This window comes from Pieris napi, chromosome 15 (genome assembly GCF_905475465.1).
Source record: "Pieris napi chromosome 15, ilPieNapi1.2, whole genome shotgun sequence".
Taxonomy (NCBI): Eukaryota; Metazoa; Arthropoda; class Insecta; order Lepidoptera; family Pieridae; genus Pieris; species Pieris napi.
In genome coordinates this window covers 435,209-454,579 of record NC_062248.1, presented here as the reverse complement: position 1 = coordinate 454,579, position 19,371 = coordinate 435,209, and the positions used below count along the sequence as shown (strand labels likewise).

At 32.4% G+C, this 19,371-nt stretch overlaps 2 protein-coding genes across 3 annotated transcripts; one reads left to right on the top strand and one right to left on the bottom strand.

Annotated features, from left to right (window-relative positions):
- Nucleotides 1-855: 855 nt before the first annotated feature.
- LOC125056796 (MATH and LRR domain-containing protein PFE0570w-like) lies at nt 856-5,469 on the top strand. The gene has a single exon (XM_047660086.1). The coding sequence runs from the start codon at nt 911-913 to the stop codon at nt 5,228-5,230; it is 4,320 nt and encodes a 1,439-aa protein (XP_047516042.1). The 5' UTR covers nt 856-910; the 3' UTR covers nt 5,231-5,469.
- A 434-nt stretch (nt 5,470-5,903) lies between these two features.
- LOC125056818 (neurotrophin 1) lies at nt 5,904-17,311 on the bottom strand. 2 transcript variants are annotated; one of them, XM_047660115.1, is made up of 8 exons: nt 16,846-17,311; nt 11,186-11,620; nt 10,290-10,467; nt 9,328-9,517; nt 7,808-7,954; nt 7,402-7,572; nt 7,130-7,253; nt 5,904-6,946 (listed from the first exon to the last, which is right to left on the bottom strand). In XM_047660115.1, the coding sequence occupies exons 1-8, from the start codon at nt 17,227-17,229 to the stop codon at nt 5,981-5,983; spliced, it is 2,595 nt and encodes an 864-aa protein (XP_047516071.1). In that variant the 5' UTR covers nt 17,230-17,311; the 3' UTR covers nt 5,904-5,980. The 2 variants fall into 2 exon arrangements, with proteins under 2 accessions (XP_047516071.1, XP_047516072.1); XM_047660116.1 differs by lacking the exon at nt 11,186-11,620.
- Between the last annotated feature and the right edge of the window lie 2,060 nt (nt 17,312-19,371).

The following is a 19,371-nucleotide window of genomic DNA, read 5'->3' as shown; positions in this document are numbered from 1 at the left end:
ATGACCTGTGCCACAGAAATATAAAAGAAAGAGATTTCGAGCTCATAAATCCTAAAACTCTTGAATGTTATAATAAAAGAAATAATCCAAAAATTATAATTTAAGTAGAAATGTGTGTGTGTTGTGTTTTGCCAGCCCTTTCCCTATTAGGTAAGAGATAGGGTCTCGTAGTGGACAAATATAGACGAAATTTATGTACAAAAGGGAACTGGGTCATGGAACCGGGCTCCACAATCGAAAGTGGCCGTACCTTTCACACTAGCACGACGTTCGCTGTCTTTGTCTGATACAGCACTATCTTTTCGTTAATCATTATCTCTATGTCCAGTTTTTTTGCACAATTTCTTTGCTATTTAAGACACAAGATTATGGCGTACTTTTGGTTGTCTATTTTACGATCCAAATTGATGAGTAAAGTACATTTCTTCAATTTCAATTTCTTCTTTTTTCTCTTCTAAAAATTTCACGAATTGCATGAGTAGAATTGTTGCTAATCATATAACATTTCTATTAAAATTTGATCATCTTGCGTACCGAAATTTTTTTATATCAATATTTGCCCACAGTTGTTAATCGTTATTTAGTCAACACAATAAAAAAGCAAATTTAAATGATGTCTACCACTTTTTTAGTATAATTTTTTTCAAATTTATTAGTAGGACACACTATTTAGTACGAACTTTACATGAATAACGAATTAAGCTTTCTGTTAAAACAAAACGCTATATCATAATAATAAATAAGAAATATATTAATCGCTACATGCTTCAACTTAAAGTGATTAGTTCAACAAATTGAACGGATTGCAATCGTTCCGCGACGCTTGACCGAGACGATAAATACCGTGATCAGACGGTGAAGCGGGCTAGTCGACTGTCGTGCCGCGCCCTGCTTGTCCGTGATGTAAACAATGCACATTGCCGTCGCGATCTTAGTATTTCAGTGTACGCTCAGTAGAAGTATAAAAGTACCTGTGACCTGGGACAATGACAGTGAAGTGAAACCAGTGAACCAAGACAAACACAATGAATATTTCCACTATTCAGCCAATAAACCACATTTCGCCGTTGAAGTAGCACAGTTCCATAATGTTAAGTCTCCAGAAAATCATTATGAATCGTATCCAATCAACCCACACACAGGTCTTAATAAACCACAATTTGGAAAACACCAGATGCTTAATAGTGAGCATAAAAATTATAAACCATATCAAGAATACGTAAAACAAGATTATGGACATGTCAAGCCAATTACCAATTATTATGAAGTTTATCACCCTTATGAAGCAGAGGTCCCAGCGCTTCAATCTATTTATAGAGATCCTATATTAAATAAAATTAGAAATGATGTAGTTGATGCGAAAAATAGGCTTCAGAAATATGAGCATGATGCTGGAGAATCCGATGTTCATAAAGACGAATATTTAGAAAGTCCAGATTCTATAGATAAAAAAAAGGTACCACACAAAAATATACCTGTTCAGTATGAAATCCACAGGCCAGTTAGACGACCAATTTATTACCAACGGGTACCTATTCATAGTAATCGAGAACATATTTTAAACCAAAAACTAAGACATCCCTGGAGCCAAAGTTATGCTAAAGTTACTCCTATGCATTACCATCCCTTAAAACATAACTTACATCAGTTACGACAGCAACATTCACTCACATATGATGATAGCAAAAACGAATATCCACAAATTATGCCTCCTGAACAGTATGCTGAAAAACCTGAGGGTTACGATATCTATGAGAAAGGAAAAGAAAATTATAAAAATATTAGGAATGGATTTGAGGAATCCATAAATAACGCGGTTCTTAAAAACAGACCAATAGTGATGGACAATTTAGAATTACAAAAAGACGATCATGCATCTAATACCGAAGAGGACGAAAATGAAGAGTTTATACCAATAAAAAACTATGCTCAAGTGCGAAAAACTACTACATTTAGGCATCTACCAAAATCAGCTGCTTATGAAGATGCAGACAATTTAGAAGAAATACAAAACGCTCCAAGATTAAGGGAAGCCATAAAAAGTAGTAAAAATCAAGTTGTTTATTCTGAAGAAGGGTACGAAGATTCCGCTTATGATCACGCAGGTGAACAGAAACATGCATCTGATCACGAAGGGCACGGTGGTTTCTTAACGGAAAATGAAGCTAGCAAAGGAAAATATAAAATTCCAACTATTGATACTGGGTTTACCGATGAAGGTAAAACTAGTTCTAGAGATCAGATACTACACGGTGAAAAATGGAACGATGAACATTCTGAAGACTTAGACGAAAATGACTCGGAAGATTATTCTGAAAATGAAAATGATTACTCTGAAAGAAATGATGCACAAGCACCTGATAATGACAATATAAGTGAAAGAAATAAACGTGAAAGTAATAATACGAACCCTGTGAATGAAAACTTATCTGATCATGATTTATCAAAAAGGGAAGTGAATTTGAACTTATCAAGTACGAAAGAAGATGGAACAAATGAAAACACAAATCTATCTCGTCAAAACATTGAAATCTCTATGAATAAGTATCCGTATTATTTCAATAGTTTGAAGGCTCTAGATAAAAATTCACCTCTACGCTACTCCGAAAACCTCAATCTTATCCCTAATAAAACAAAAGACAACAGCGCATTCTACAATTCAAGACTAAATCATATATGTCCTGAAGTTGAAAAAGAAGTAAATCCAATACCAGATAAATTTGATAACGATGAAGTTTCTCAAGATAGCGAAGGTGAAAATCATAATAATGATGAAAAAGGAGAGGAAGAATTTAAAAAATTCAAAGACAAACAACGGTTGGAAGGGTTAGGAGATAAAATAGATTGTTTTAAGAAAAAATATTTTGGACCAGAACCATTAGACAGTCCATTTTTTACCGAAAGTTTAATTAAAAATCCACAACCTTTAGAACTAATAAATTCAAGCATATTTTCTGCAGATAAACTAGAAAAACATTTAATTAATCAACAGAAAAATAAAGAAAAAACATTTTCTAACGGTCTGTATGGAAGTAACACCTTTGACGATTTGACAAAAAATCAAAGCAATTCTTTTAATAAAAAAAATAATACGATAATAACGAAACTTAGAAAAAAGAGAGGGGTAACATTTATGTATGAACCATATAAGGTCATAAAGGATAGTCAAGCAACAGATTCTAAAAAGTTCCCAACTTCAAGCAATATTAGCCCTGTTATAAGAAAACTGCAAACAAGACAAACTGTTGACACGAGTAATAATCAAAAGTACTATAAAGATATTGGTAAAAATGAAAGACCTCTAAATGAACAAGATTTCATTGATGTTAGTAAAGACCTACGAAGAGGTGAACCGCGGTATGAAATAGATCTAAAAAATCATCGAACACAATATAGTCCTGTTGAAAATAAAACTTCAATGTCTATAGAAGACTATAAAGAAAAGACAGCTAACAAAAACGATAAAACGAAAATAAACTTTGAGCCATCATCGAACCGACCACAATCTATCACATTTAAATATATTCCACGGACTGTGACTACCCAAAACATTGCAGCTAGTAATATAATATCAAAAACCATTCAGTCAACAACAATTAAACCTCAAAATAAAGAAGAAGAAGATATTGATGCCGATTACGAAGAATATGAGGATGAAAGCGATGAAATAACAGAGGAAAAAGAATTTCGTGAAACGACAAGTACAACCACAAGTACTACAAAACCAAAACTGATTAAGAGAATTCATTTAGCACCTACAGCTAAACCTAAAGAAGATGAAAAATCTAACTCGATGAAACTTCAGCTTACTACCCGGTTTCATACTTCAACAACAGATGCCGCACCCATACATGTATATCCTCCTGAACATAGTGAACAACTTATAAGGACACCAAATTACAGAGAAAAGAAGAAGAAAACAACAAAGAGTACGCTTGTCACAGATACAGAATCTTACGGTGATGACACTGATGATATGAGAAGAGAAGAAATTGATGCTATGATAGGTATAAAACAAGACATGGATGAATATACACCAACATATGAAAAAGAAAATAAACACAGCGACAGTACCAAGAAGCATAAGAACTCCTACGAAAAAGTAATTGATGACCAACTACGAGAAAATGATGAAAACCAAGAAGAAGAAGATGATGATGATGATTCTAGCGAAGAAGATGAATATGGTGATGGCGAAGACGACGAAGACGACGAAGATGACGAAGATGACTTAGATGTAATTGACAATAATCAAGAAAACAAAAACCACAAATTGAAAGAAACTACTCCTCTACCAGACAAACGAGGCAACATTCAAGTAACTACATCGGAACCAACAAAAAGAACTCTAATAAAAACCACTGAACCAACATCAACCACAGAAGTCTTGTATGGTGACATACAACCAACAGTTTATCGTAAAAAAGTTGAAATCCATAAAGAATTGCCTGTCAATAAAACATCACCACATGTGACACACTATAAACAGGATATAAAAGAAGTAGAAATTATTAAAGAAGTAGACCGCCCACATATACCTAATAATAATCATCCTGGCTCGCTAAATCTTTACAAAGACGAAAGTTTAGCTAGAGAAATAAATAATTTGGGTGATATTGATGTGTTCAATGACAATATAGATTTTGAAAATGGTCCAAAACACGGAGGTAATTACAGAAATGTTGAGCACAACGCAAATCCAGATAGTGATGTTGAAACATCTCAATCTCAATCAAAAAAAATAATTGAACCTGAAACATCAACAATTAAGCCGAGAAATCAGAATTATCGTAATAAAGAATCAAAAAGATTAGAAAAAAGTGATATGGCTAAGTCGACGTCAAGATCGCGGAACATAGATCGTAGACGAAAAACAAATAGATTCAACACAGAAAAAAGTGCAAAACTCATAGAACTACAAGATGAAGATAATAATGGCGATAATGTAGAAAATTACAATGTATATAAGGGAAACTCTAAAGCCGATTCGAGATATAATAATGAACCCATGCATGGGGGAAATTATAGAAGTGCAAAGATTACCTTACATAAGAATAATCAGGATACTACAACAGAAAGCAGCACGACAAAGAGAATTCTTAAACAACGAAATAGAAAAACAGAAGCAGAAGTATTGAACGCCTACGCAAGAGCAGCGACTGAAATCACTACAATACCTGCTTTCATTTTGGATCCAAGTAAAAGAATGTACTATTATCTAGAAGACTAGAACTGGAAACATTAGTATTCATGAGTGCCAAAATTGATTTCCAGTGTTGTAAAACTAAATAATATATTTGTCATATAAAATTGTTTGTTTTTGAAAGCTAGTTGCTAATAATTTCTGTGATAAAATGAACTAATTAAAATTATTTATAAATATTATCATATACGTATTTATATTGTATTATAATGTAAGTTTAGTTTTCAATATTGTAATGTTATCTGTAAATGTGTTTTATGTAAATTAACTGTAAAACATTATTTTTTTATGATTATTAAATAATTTTATTAAAAGTCTATATTATTTATTCTATACTTCATAACTAGTCCAGGAAAAATAGTATTTTTTACTAAGTCCTTAAGTTTAAATTATGTTCTTGTAACAAGAAATTGTTGTAGATATAGCAACAAATCTACCTAGATACTTGTATATTTATTATGCTCCACTTATATTAACTAAAACCCATATAATATATTTTATTATTAAAAAGTTTTAAATTCTGAATATTTTATTGCACTGGCAAGTTTATTACACTTTTTATATTGTCTATCTTAAAATACTATAATCTACTTAATAAATAGTTCACTAATACTATGGTATAAAAATATAAATAAATAGCAACATAATTTGGTTTGGGCCAGGTTATCCAGATTCTTTCAAATTAAAGAAACTATAAATAAACCTGTGAATAATAATTTATAACCTCACTAATCGAATGAGTATCTAAGTATAAAAGTATTTATATATTATGAAATTTTAGTGCTTCCTCCTATCCACAGGTGTGTGGCTAATAGGTTTCCATTCTGATTCTGATGATTGAACATATGAGTCTAAGTTATCTTCTCTATCAATAGAATCACTATCTTTCTCTTCTTCTTCGAAGAAATCTATGATTGGGTGATAATTATAATTAATCTTCTTGCCATTTTCGTCATTGCTATGTTCTCTTGTTATATAAATATTTTCTTTTGCTGCTGGGAGCTTAGGGGCAATCGTAGGTCGAGTGATGGCGTGATTTATAACTTTATTAACCTGAGATTCATCTACTTCGTCATTTATATCTTCTAAACTTTCAAAGTTGTCCATCTGAAATGCTCCAACAGCTGATGTTCCCGACGACATTAAGTCATCCGGAACACTGGAAATTTTCTTTCTTATTGGTCTTCGGTTTGGCCTGGGACCCTTTTGAAAATGATCACTAAGCTTGTATTTGGAATCTTTTGAAAACGAAAATGATGAAGGTGCTGATGGAGTTGGTGGTTCTAAGAAGCTAGGTAAAGTTACTGATTCTGATCCTATATTATTTGATGGATTCGCAAGTCCAGCGGGATTCCTTGGTACCGGTCTTTTAATGTTACGAATTGTGCTAGCTTGGTTAAAGGAATCTGGAAAGTAGGAATTACCATAGGAATCTGTCGGTCCTGATCCTTTAATACTGTCAAAGTCATTATTTAATTGTGTATTAGAAAATGCCGAACCTTGAACTGAATTGTCGGCAAATGGTGGAAAAGAGTCGATTGGTCTATTAAATCCAAAGCTCGGTGATTTATTTAGCACAGGTCTTTGTACCGATGATTGGACGTCTTCGAATGCCCGATTGCCTTGTTCTGAGGAAAGGTCCTCGCCAGGAAAGTGTTCCGAAGATGTTTCATGCACGCGTTGGCCAACAGGAGGGAATGATACGCTGTAGCCTTCAATGTGACAAGAGCAACACGTCGGAACCTGAAAAATAAAATTTCTATGACTTTTGTAATAAATATACATTTGAAAATAAAATAGAAAATATGTATAAAGAGGACACAAACAAGATATTCTTACTCCAATAGCGTAACGTAATTTTTTGGGTGCAGATATTCTCATAAGTCCATAAAGTTTTACTGTATACATAAAAAAAATATATACTACCTTAAAAATATCCATATGCAATCCATTTTGTTGATCCCATGTCAATAGTCTGTGGTAATTGTATACTTGTACACATTTTGATTTGAAATTGTCCGTAAGATATGTACAGGGTTCTTTTGGTTTTCTGAAACAATTGAATTCCTTATAAAATATTATGTGGAGCATACAATGCAATGCAATGGATTGGGAGAAGTCGTTTATTTCAGTATATATTTTAAATAGTATTTTCATACTATAATTATTATGATAATGCAAAATTTATTAAAACTTACAAGCACTTTTCCAATCGTAGGGTTTGTGTATGTTCTCCAGTATTGACAATATATTTCCATTGACCAGAAGTGGCTCTTGCTCGCTGTGGTCTGGCATACTTCACAGTACTTGGACACATGAAACCGGCTTCTCCAGCACTGGCAAAGTCCCTATTTGCTGTATCACCACGTCTGGAAAATTCAATTGTTACAATATAAGATACACCAGAAGAAGTAGAAACAAACCAGTACATATAAAAAATAGGACAAAATTCCTTATAAGTGATTTAAGTAATTTCATTATCACACTTAAATAAGCAACTGTTAAAATTATATTTAAGTGTAGTAGTAAAATTTAATTTAATTTAAATGTTGTGTTTCCGGTTCCGAATTCACGGTCTTTATCTATATGATTACTTCTAAGTACCTGTTAGATATCAAATAATGATCAGCTGTATATTTAGCTTCTTGAGCAGCCGTAATCCCGTCTACTGCTCCTTCACCAGGCTCCTTGATGTCGGCCAGTAGAGCACCGGCAGCTTTATTTCTTCTTAACGAGCTAAGTATCGCATCACTGTAAATATTAAATTAAATAAAAAATACAATATAAGAGATTAAATATTATTATATATGTAAAGATTGTTCGTAACGCGTTTTGTTAATGACAGCAGATTATATGAATGTCTAACAGAAATATTCGTGCGCTGATTTCCTGCGTATACCTTTGTAAGAAATAATAAAACAACAATAAAAAACGTGTAAAACACTAATGATTAAATATCCATACAAACTTTCTATTTAAACTCAACGTTAATTATCTGACTTAAATAATATTAATTAAGTTGTAATTATTAAAAAACCACTTGTAAGAGATGAACCATTAATTCGGCAGTTAGCCTCATATATGTGATTTATTTGTTTCGTGATTTATTTATTTTATCTTACAAACAATTATACTAAAAATATAGCCAGAGATGGAATAGATTATACCTACAAAAAGGTTGAAACATTTACAAAATTAATACCTTAGTTGGCTGTGTTGTGTGATTGTGTAAAAAAATATATGTTTATTATGGAACATAAGCTTCAGGTATCACATATTCCACGTCATTAAATTTCAATCAGATCAATCCTAGCTGCTAGGCATATTAATTACTAAATACATTACATTATTAGCATTATCATAAAATATTTTGTTACACGTTCTACTACCTCAAAAGGTGCAGGGGCTTAATTCAAATGACGCTATGTAAGCTGTACGCAGCGACTTTCGCTAAGCCTCTTTCCCTTTTATTTACTTTTGCTTTCGTTACTACGCTCTACTTACGCAACCATTGACCTCACATTTTTTGTCAGAACAGTATCTTCTTAGGTATGCGTTGGGTTTTAAAATATTGTGGATTTTATTAACGATGATAACTCAGGTTTAGGTAAATTTCACTTAATCAAATTTCGACAATAAACGCGTACAATAAAATTTAGTTAATGATCGTGTGTTGTTTTCGTGCTTTTAAAAATTGTGTGAGGTTTATTACATTTAATTGAATTGCACTAATACCATAAAACAATATAACATTTTCAATAATAAACGATGTGTGATTAAAGAATCCAAGGAGATTACAGATTCAAGTTCTTATAGGCCTGCAATGAAGGAAGCTATGCAACACAAACACGACCTTTAGTAATGCAGAACGTGACTGAAGAGAGAAGAGAAGAGAAATGCTGTAACAACTTGGCGACTAAACAAGGTGGCGGAGAGTTTATTGACCGTTCTTCGCACCCTCTCTACGCCCTTGATTTGTAGTAGTAAATGTCATTTATATCTGCATTTTTTATATTTAAGTTCATAAGTGTACGTATATTTTGATAAATGAAGTTTGATCTGATTTATAGGGAAACAAAAGAAACTGAAACATAGATCAAAATCTGGGATATCAATTCTCTTACGTAGGATAGTCTTCACTATGCAAGCACAGATTGTTGGTGAACAGTTCACATTGGGCATGTTCATTTGTTGCTGGGAGCTTCCTCGCTGGAAGTGGTCGTCTTCTTGCGATTGGGGAAACTGTAGGTTCAGCATTGGCTCGGCGTACAGTTGTCAATTTCGGTGGGTAGGTACCTCGACGAATAAGGTTCCCTGTAATTTTTTAAATAATAAATATTTCTTTATTCAGGTAAGGTCGATGTTAGCTGTTATTTTAGTAACAATGTTGTTTATTAATTAGTCAGGTTAGTTTAATTTAAGTTATATTTTATAATTTAGTTTTTATTAATATAAAAAAGTTGTTACTCTGGCTAGGAAATAAAATTATTAGATAACTTTATTTCCTAGCGATGAGATATTAATGAATGTTGTCCTATTAATATTTATTAAAAAGTGAAGACTGTTTGGTTTAACGGTCGAATAGAATAAATATTTATTAGTTTTGGTATAATACATAGTTTTTACTACAATACTTTGGACAATATTGCAAGCATATCAAACGTACTAGTAAAATTGAATTATTTAATCGTACAGTACACTAAAGATTGAACGATTTGCCGCGAAACTGTCTGTATAAATTTATACGATATCTAGTTGAATTATATGAGTCAATAACGTTGGAAATAAATTGAAAAAATATACAGGAATAGACATTAAAAGTACTGTCGCAAAGATGTCTAATATAAGGTATATAGCTGCAATACAATGTTTTTATTTTTTTTATTTCTTTTTAAATTTGTTTTAATTTTCTTTTTAATAATGTATTTTTATTATTACTATGTAGGTTAAGAACATTGTAAATACTTTATATTTGATGATTATGATTTCTTATACCTAAAATTTAAAAGTCATTTACCAAGTTTCGAAAACATGACATGTCATTATAAATAATATTGCCCGTTTAGTTAATCTAGAATAGGTATACCTTTTCTATCTAAATATCTGTTCAGTGAACGAAGTTTTTCAGCCACCGGAAGATCTTGAGCGATGCTCTGGTTGGTCGCATCGGTCATCAGATCAAAGGTTCCGTTTTCATGTATTTTCGCGGGTTCTTTCAATTTCAGTCTTTCTGTGGCTTCTGTGATTTTCCTGCTAGAATTTCTCTGAAATTTTGCTTTATTATAATATCAATTAGATAATGATTGGGTAAAAGTGTGTTGTTGTTCACATTTAAGAGTACATTTTAATATGAGTGTTGCACGTTTAAAATAAACCAAAAACTCAAACCAAATTTAATTCATAATCAAAATGAGGTAATTATATTTTTATACAAAACTAGTGCTCTGGAAAATTTGAAATTATAAAACTAAAATAGGAATCTACATTATTAGCTTTTAAAAATTGTTCTTTCTAAACTCTAACGTTATTCATGTATTCGTGTAGTTTAGTTTAGCAGTACAGTTCAATTTACTCTATAATCTTTATGACGACTCATTGGTCTAGTGGTTAGTACCCCTGACTGCGAATCCATGGGTCCCGGGTTCGATCCCCGGCTGAGACGAACATCGATGTGATGAGCATTTGGTGTTGTGTCTTGTCTTAGGTCTTGGTCTTGTTTAAATATGTATTTATATGTCTATCTATCTATAATATGTATGTATATGCGTTGCCTAGTACCCATAACACAAGCTTCACCAGCTTAGCATGGGACTAGGTCAATTGGTCGTTTCTTTAAAAAAAAAATCGATTACAAAACATTTTGTAATGCCAAACTAAAAATTGTTGTTTCTATGTTGCTGTATGTTAGCCGTAAGATATAACTTGAAGCTATAAATTGGATCAAAGGCAATTTGTTACAGGAATTGATATGTCATCACTTACATTATCTTCCATGTCATTCGACTTTGTGTCGTGTTCTTGCGTAATGTTTTGTATTGTTTTCAGTACATCTGTATTGTTCTGTTTCATGAGTACTCTTGGAGGAAGTCTGATTTTGTCTGATTTAGTGACTCGATCTTGTGTGTCAGCGTTTTGTACACCTATGTTAAATTCGTCATCGTTTAGATCCTCTAGATAAGAGCGTCTTTGAAAATGTGGTTGATTTGGAAAACGGTTTTCTATGTGTTGGTTGTCTGGTATGTCTCGCTGCTGAATGTCAAATGGATATGGAATGAATTTTGGGTTTCCTGATAAATATCGTGTGTCTCTTGGTTTCTTCTTAGCGTGAAGGGATCGTTGGATTAGATTAGCTGTGTCCTGTAGAATAGGAAGTATGAGTTTGGCAGTGGAGTTTTCGTTACCAACCAGTGATCTCACCTGGAATGAAAAAAAAGTTTTTAGTCGTTATTACCCATAACACAAGCTTCACCAGCTTAGCATGGGACAAGGTCAATTGGTGTTATTTAAAATTGACTAAAATGAAATACTGTAATACTACCAGGCTCTCAGTAATTAAATTAATATTAATTTGCTAAATTAGTTTTCTCAAGTAAAGTTAGCTCTAAGGAATAAGTACAATGTATAGCAACTCTGGGAGCTTTTACAGTAAACATCTGAGCTGGTTTGAGTATGTAAATCAGAGGATTATGACTACGACTACCCTAATAACGCGTAGAAGTAATATTAAATATACATATATAAAAACCCTGAAACCTAGTGTCGTGTGTCAAACTCAAAATCAAAATAACTTTATTCATAATGGTAATGATGTGCACCTTTGAACGTCAACAGAAAAGATTTTAAGTGGATTCTAAATTTACATTTACCACCAGTTCGTAAGCAAGGGCGTATAGCGCGAGGGAAGAAATGGCTAGAAACTCTCCGACACTCTTTTTAATCGCCAAGTTTAAAGTCATACAAATTGTTTGTAAGGCAGAGCAGCCAAAAATATTAACTATATTATAATATAATATTAACTGGAGCAAATTAATCCCAAGACTTAGGATCATTTAAATAATCGTCATGTTGTTTATAATACAAACATTTTATAGTTATACGCAAGTACAGTAAGATATGTCTTACATAGAGACACACGTATTGTTTTAAGTCTATTATTATATTACATTTCATGGTCCTGAGAAACAGGTCCAGCTGTGAGACAACTTTCATAGTTGTACTTTATCTATGTTTATTGTTAGTTTAAAGGTCACAAAGTTACTAGTTCAAGTACGTATAAAGTATTTGGGTTAAATTATGCCTGGTTAAAAGCAGTCAGTTTCAAAGAGCTGTTTTAAAATATCAAAAAATTATATTAAAAATTTATCTGAAGAAAAACGCTGCTAGATTAGTTGCTTTTTTTACCAAAATAATTCAGGTAAATGAGCCTAGCTACTATATCTCACTTGTATAAGAAATACAGAGCATTATTTCGATTGCTCTTTAAATTTAACGTAAAAGCGTCGAAATTAAAAGACAGTTTCTGGCCTTGCCTACTTACGAATAATATTCGAATTATTGAGCTCTTTATCGATGGTAAATAAATTAAAGCAAGACACTTGGATTAAAAGCGCATTAACTGAAGCGGTATTTTACTGTTATGTAAATATTATTATTGTAACATGAATTCCGGTAACTTAGCTATAAAATGAGAAAGTTGAATATTAAAAAAAAGAAAGCATTATGCTCGCTATAACAAATCGATAATTTATATTCAAAATATGTATTTTATATTACTAGATCGGAACTAGGGCATTTCTTATGCCAGGAAGTAGGTGCACATACTGGGCAATGTGAACTAATCGTTGCCAGTCATTGTACTATTGTGTTCACGGCTAAATGTATCATAGTTTTGTACAATGGCGTAATTTTAAAGTGCAAAAAGTAAAACCTTCATCTGAAATTTGATTAGTGAAAAAACAGAAGACTCGAGAGTGCGTTGCCAGCCTTTTTTTCAGCCCAGACATATTACAATAGAAGTTTAAGGTAATGAAACACAATCGTACAGGACTTGTATGTGTGTACGTTATCGTAAGAAAACTTGTGTTGCAAAAACTTATCTATTTCTCTTTATAATTGTTCGCATCTGGGCCGATATACTTGAATGACGGCCAAGCATCTACCGGTATTAATATTTATAACTTCTGTACTGGGAAGCTGATCTACATGAGAAGAAAAAAGCGCCTAATTATTGTCATTAATGATATTTCTTAGTATTTAAATTTTTTTCATTCCCAGTCAAAGAACCTTAACCTTATCCAAGATTTTTTATAGATTTTAACGTTGCCGATTTCTTTTTAGACACCACAATGTCTTTTACATTATGGCATTCTTGTATAGATTTAATTTAAATAACAAAGCTTTTTATCAAATGACTTACCATTTATGAACAAACCTTATCAGGAAATAAGACTATAACATGTATAACGATCGTGCTAAGAAAACCTGTCAAAACTTATTCATCAGTGATGTAATAATAATAATAATGTACCTATGTTCTATGTAGGTACGTACCCTAAGAAACAATGAATTAAGCTAACATAATTTTATTTTTTATAAATATAATTTTTTTTGTACAGTATTTATCATGTTTTGAATTAAAAACCTTATCATAGTTTCTAAAAATAATTTCTGATCGGAAATTATACGCATCTGAGGTTATTGACCTACTTGCTCATGTAACAGAATACATAATTGCAGCGTAAGAACCGCCAAGAGAACATGATTTATTAAAACATGCTTTTTATGCTGAAGTATCTAAGACCATGGGCATGGGACAGATGCCTAAGTCGATATTTAGAGGTCTTTTTCCTTATGTTAGTAGTTTGTAGTTTTTGGTTATAGTGCGTAACTCCTAAAGAATCTGTTTGGTAATAACTACTTTTTGTATCAAACCGCTAACAACACTTGCGAAGTTACGTGCCACAGACTATAAACGTATTATCTGTGACATTTAATACGATTTTTTTTAATTCACTGACTAGTCTCCTTATTAAAAATAGGTAGATATTTTAACAGTTTTGATGCAGCTTTTCGTTTCTTTATACCCTAGAAAACTGTGCACCATAATCCAAAAAAAAAATTGAGTTGGCTCTTAAGATACGCTTAAGGAGTGTCCCTTGTGCAGAGGCTGTTTCAGCGTAGAGGAATCAGTCACCCACGTAGTCCTGGAATGCGATGCTGTGGTTTAACTTCGTGCAGAAATCCTCGGAACAGTGAGGTCGCTCCGAGAAGCCTGCGAATTATCCAGGAGGTTTCTGTGCTATTGGAAGGAGTTAGGCTTAGTTAGCTAGGACTTTGCGTACAACGGACCAATTATTAGTCTTAGTGTGGAAACTGAGTCCACCAACCTAATACCTGATACGTTTAATGTGTATAAAAAAGAAAAAAAAAGAAATGTCATTAAAAGGATGAGGAACCTTAAGTAAAGGATGTATCAATAGTTCCTATCATTTCCACCACCGGAACAATCCCAAAACAGTTACAGGAATCTATCAAATTGTTAGACCTCCCGAAATCCGTTTATATAATAAAGATGACCCGAAAACCCATAAAACGACTGTGTTCACTTGGCTTAGGCCCATCTGCAACAATGTCCAGGATCATTAATCAATCCTGAACTAAAGTTACCAAACATAATAATAATGTGTAATTCTTTGAGATTCTCTGATCTTTCCATCGCAATTAGCACTTGCTGAAACTAAATAAAGATAATAGTGAAGTAAGCGGCATGTCTTAGACCCAATTTTTTTGCCTAATTAAAAATAACCAACTAAGCAGACGCAGAAACGTTTCTGTTTTATTGAGTAACAGGACTTCATACAACGATTAACAAACTGCACGATTCAATATTCAACTAGTTAGATGACCAATTTGCACAATGAACCAGTTTCGTAAAAGCGACTATTATGAACAGTCGACGCAAAAAGTCACCAATCTATTTTGCGACACATTTAGTGCGATTAGAAAATTTCTTCCCACAGCTATTGGTTTTTACACTTTCGTAATTAGCTATGAGAAAACTAATTTTCCTTTTAATTGATACTATATATTGTTAAACGAGCGTGTGCGTAATCAAGACTTAAAATCTTTAGGTTTTTTATAAATTTATATGAGAAAGAAAAATCAAAACAAATGAAAGAAAATATTCATGAAAAGACATATGGTGTGTTATTAAAAGGAAACACGGTACTTCGTTGTATGAAGGTAAAAAAATAATGTAGCTGATTTAATTTCAGCTAGGATTTTTGAACAAGATTTGTCAATAAATAAATATAAATAACGTTTTAAACATATGTTATTTGCTATGGTTACATATAATGTTATGGACTTGTATGACGATGCTCCGATTACCAATCTGAAATAATTTTTGTTTTACTGGGGATCGAATCTAGGGCCACCATTATAAAAACAAATTATTTAATGCGTACTATGATATGAGAAATATAAATACATACAAATCATACGTTTTTAATCGATCATGTTTCTCAATATAAGCAGTTAAAAATCTTATGTCAATTAATATTTGCATTAATAATTAAATTATTATTAAACCAAAAATATATAGAATACTTGACCCCTTTGTTGTGTAACTATAAAATGACCTAAAAATCTTAGCTTGAAACATAACAACCATTAATTTTAATAACGCTTAAAGTCTTAAACATTTACCTAGACAATCTTGTTGGCAATCACACACATATTATATTCAAATGATTATGAAAGTAAATTTATAATAGTAAAAGCATGCATCAATTCAGAATTTATATAGAACGTATCGTTAACCAATGGCAAAACAAAAGAACAAAAAACGGATTTAGTTTTCTGTATCAGTTTTCTTAATCGTTCATTATTTGTACATAATTAAATATCGCCATCGATTTTTATACAAAAATAGAGACTGTATTTAAATTAAACTAAATCAACTTTTGTATGTTGTTACTTTAAAAGTTATTGTTGGATCTTCTCGGCTTTGGTTTGGAGGGTAAAAAAATTGAGAATTGATTAATAGATAGTATATAAAATGGAATAGTATTTAAAATAGAAAAGAGAGAAAAATTATGATTATTAAAAAATATACAAAATAATGTGTTGTGTGGTGTAACTAATAATAAGTTTTGAAATTAATTGACACAGACGAAATTACAAACATCAACTAGTAACACATGTCATTAGGACGAAAATATGAAAGTTAAATTGCACTACTTTTGAGGCTAATTTGTTTAATTATAAGTGCTTACCTTAGTCAAATGTCATGAAAAATATTTTTATGAATATTGATATCAATCTAATATTCACCCATGGTATGTTAGGTAGGTAATATTAAAGTTCAACTTAAGATAGTGATATTATAATGTAATTATACAAAAATATTTTGATATTGATTATTTTTGTATCTCTGTTAATTTAATGCAAAGTTTTGTCGGCTTTGTAGATTCGGCATGGTGCGCAAATAATGATACTTTACTATTTTTTCAAAAGGCATGTATGCAAACAACTTAATTTTGGAACGCGAAAGGAAAATTTATTTGGTTTGATCAATTAAGTAGCACAAATATAGTCAATTGTTATTATTATCTGACTATGATAAATTAAATTTTATTTACCTGTGCCAGATTTAAGACTTGTCTCCCAGGCGCTGACACTTGACTTGCCACCAATGAGGCTAGCGCCACCCTCTGGTTCCCTGACATCGCCCGTATAATCGGGAGAATCTGTGCAAAATTTCCCATGTGATTCTTCTTCTCCAACGCCCTTAGCACCGCCTCCCTCACCATCCCCTCACTATCCCTATCATCGACCTCTATAGAGTCTAAGTTGTATTGCGGCCGATGCGAATTCGTGACTCCTCTGGGTTTAATAATCCTCACGGGAGGCTTGACTATGGTCTCGTAATGTCGGGACTCCTGAGCGATCATAACTTCCTGGGGATCATACCCCAAGTCAGAATCCGCTTTAACCAATACAAAAATAAATAATAGGAACTTCATGTTGCACGTTGGATCACTTCACATATTAAAACACGCGCGATCCACAGTTGCTCGGCAAGTGGAATGAGCAAACATCTGAGCTCTCGCATGTCAAGATTTACCGGATCTCGCGGCTTTCTCCCATAGAAGGGTCACAAAAATGACCCGGTAACTTCTTCGGTCATATTTGATGCATTGTACCCAAAACAATTACGTAAAGTATAATTGGAAATTGTTTATCGGCAATTTTGTTGATGTTTCTATGTGCTTGGCGAATGTATACTTTATGTATTGTTAATAAAGTTTTGTTTTAGCAAAGCGCCAGCCAGATTTGCCGATGGCAATGATAGCAAAAATTATCAGAGATGCTTTCACACTCCGTTACGTCACTGTTACGAAAGCTATCGACGATTTTTAATAAGTACGCAAGTTTTGAAGATGATCAAGCGTATAATTCGCGTTTGTGTTACGTATGTTATGCGCAGCAGTTTTATTGTTTTCTAAGTAGGTTGTGATAAAAATTGTATCCAAAATGAATTCTTATAAAACCTAAATTAAGTATAAAAGTGTTTTTCTTAATCTCTCGTTAGTATAATAATAAACAAACATTGTAATACAAACCAAATAGTATGGTGAAATAAATAGAAATGTTCACTTTTCTCAACCGCATGCCAGCCTCAATTTTGTCTCCTTGTTAATTGAACATTGTTGTTAAATATTATTATACAACCTGTTTCTTACAATAAGCACTCACTAATTCGCTTCAATAGAGCATTTAACATGGTCATTAGGCTTAAACTCCATGAGAATCAAAACATTGGTTTGTAAGAGAAAAATCCTTCAAGAAAAGAGCGTACCAATTCTTGAAAGTCCGGCAACGCAATTGCTTTCTGGCAATGTAACTGTCCATGGGCGGCGATATCACTTAACGTCGGGTGAGCTTCCTGCCCGTTTACCTCCTATTACATAAAATCATTGGTTTTTTCCCTACTACTTAGTAATAATATGCCTTTTTATTTTTTATTTTCTTATTAATTCATTTACTACAGTGTGCAGTTTCACTGTTTTACGTTGTCTAAATTCTTTAGAGTATTTTTACAGAACCTCCCAGAAACGTTACAAGTTGGAATCCAAAAATCTCTGAATATCTAATACGATGAATGTCACTCAGGCCACGATGTGACCACCGATGCCAAAATATTAGCAATTTTATTTGCCAGCAGTAACTGGTCTATTTCATATCTGGGATAAAGCCGTAAACACTATCTGTGATATTTTTGTACGGTATTTTGCCTATCAATCCGGAACAATTACTGTATCGGGCTAAATTGATTTTAATGATCTGTAGATTTTGAATTAACGCAGTCAACTAAACCATGGAAACAGTTTGACTTCTGAATAAAATGAAAAAACTCTTTCCTAGCCTAGTCTTCCACTCGAAGTGATTTGGGCATTTTTCGTAGACTCGTGTCTTTTAGGAAAATCAATTACCTATAGCCTACATACATGTACCCTCTACGATTTTATTGCCTATATTTAAGATCAATAGGTCTTTAATTATTTATTCACGATTTTCAAATTCAAATTCATTTATACATATAGGTAACACAATGTACACTAATTATGAACGTAAAAAAAGAAATACATATTAAATGCTTCTAATTTCACATTTACTGCCAGTTCTCAAATCAAGGGCGTAGAACGGAAGAGAAGAACTGGCAATAAACTCTCCGCCACTCTTTTTAATCGCCAAGTTATTTGTTTTACACAACGTTTGTAAGTAGCTGCAACCATTACACCATGTTCCAAATGACATCTTAAGTAATTAATAATAATAAAATACATTAAAAACAAAGATTAGTCCTCTATGATGGCATCATGGCATGATGAAATAAAAGCACGCACTTACATTAAAATTGTTTCTGATGGATATGGCCCTGTATAAATAAAAGATAATGATTCCGCAATTGAAAGAAAGTAATAAGTCGTTAACCGCAAGTGTAAACATTTCCTTTAAAGTAAATAAATGTTGCGGTCGGATAAATCTTTACAAGAAATGTCTTTAGAAATAATTTACTTTTTTGTACTGGCGACAAAGATTTTAATCATTTCGTATGTGAGTTTGATTTTCGGGCGCTTAATAATGAAATTGTTTATGGTGAT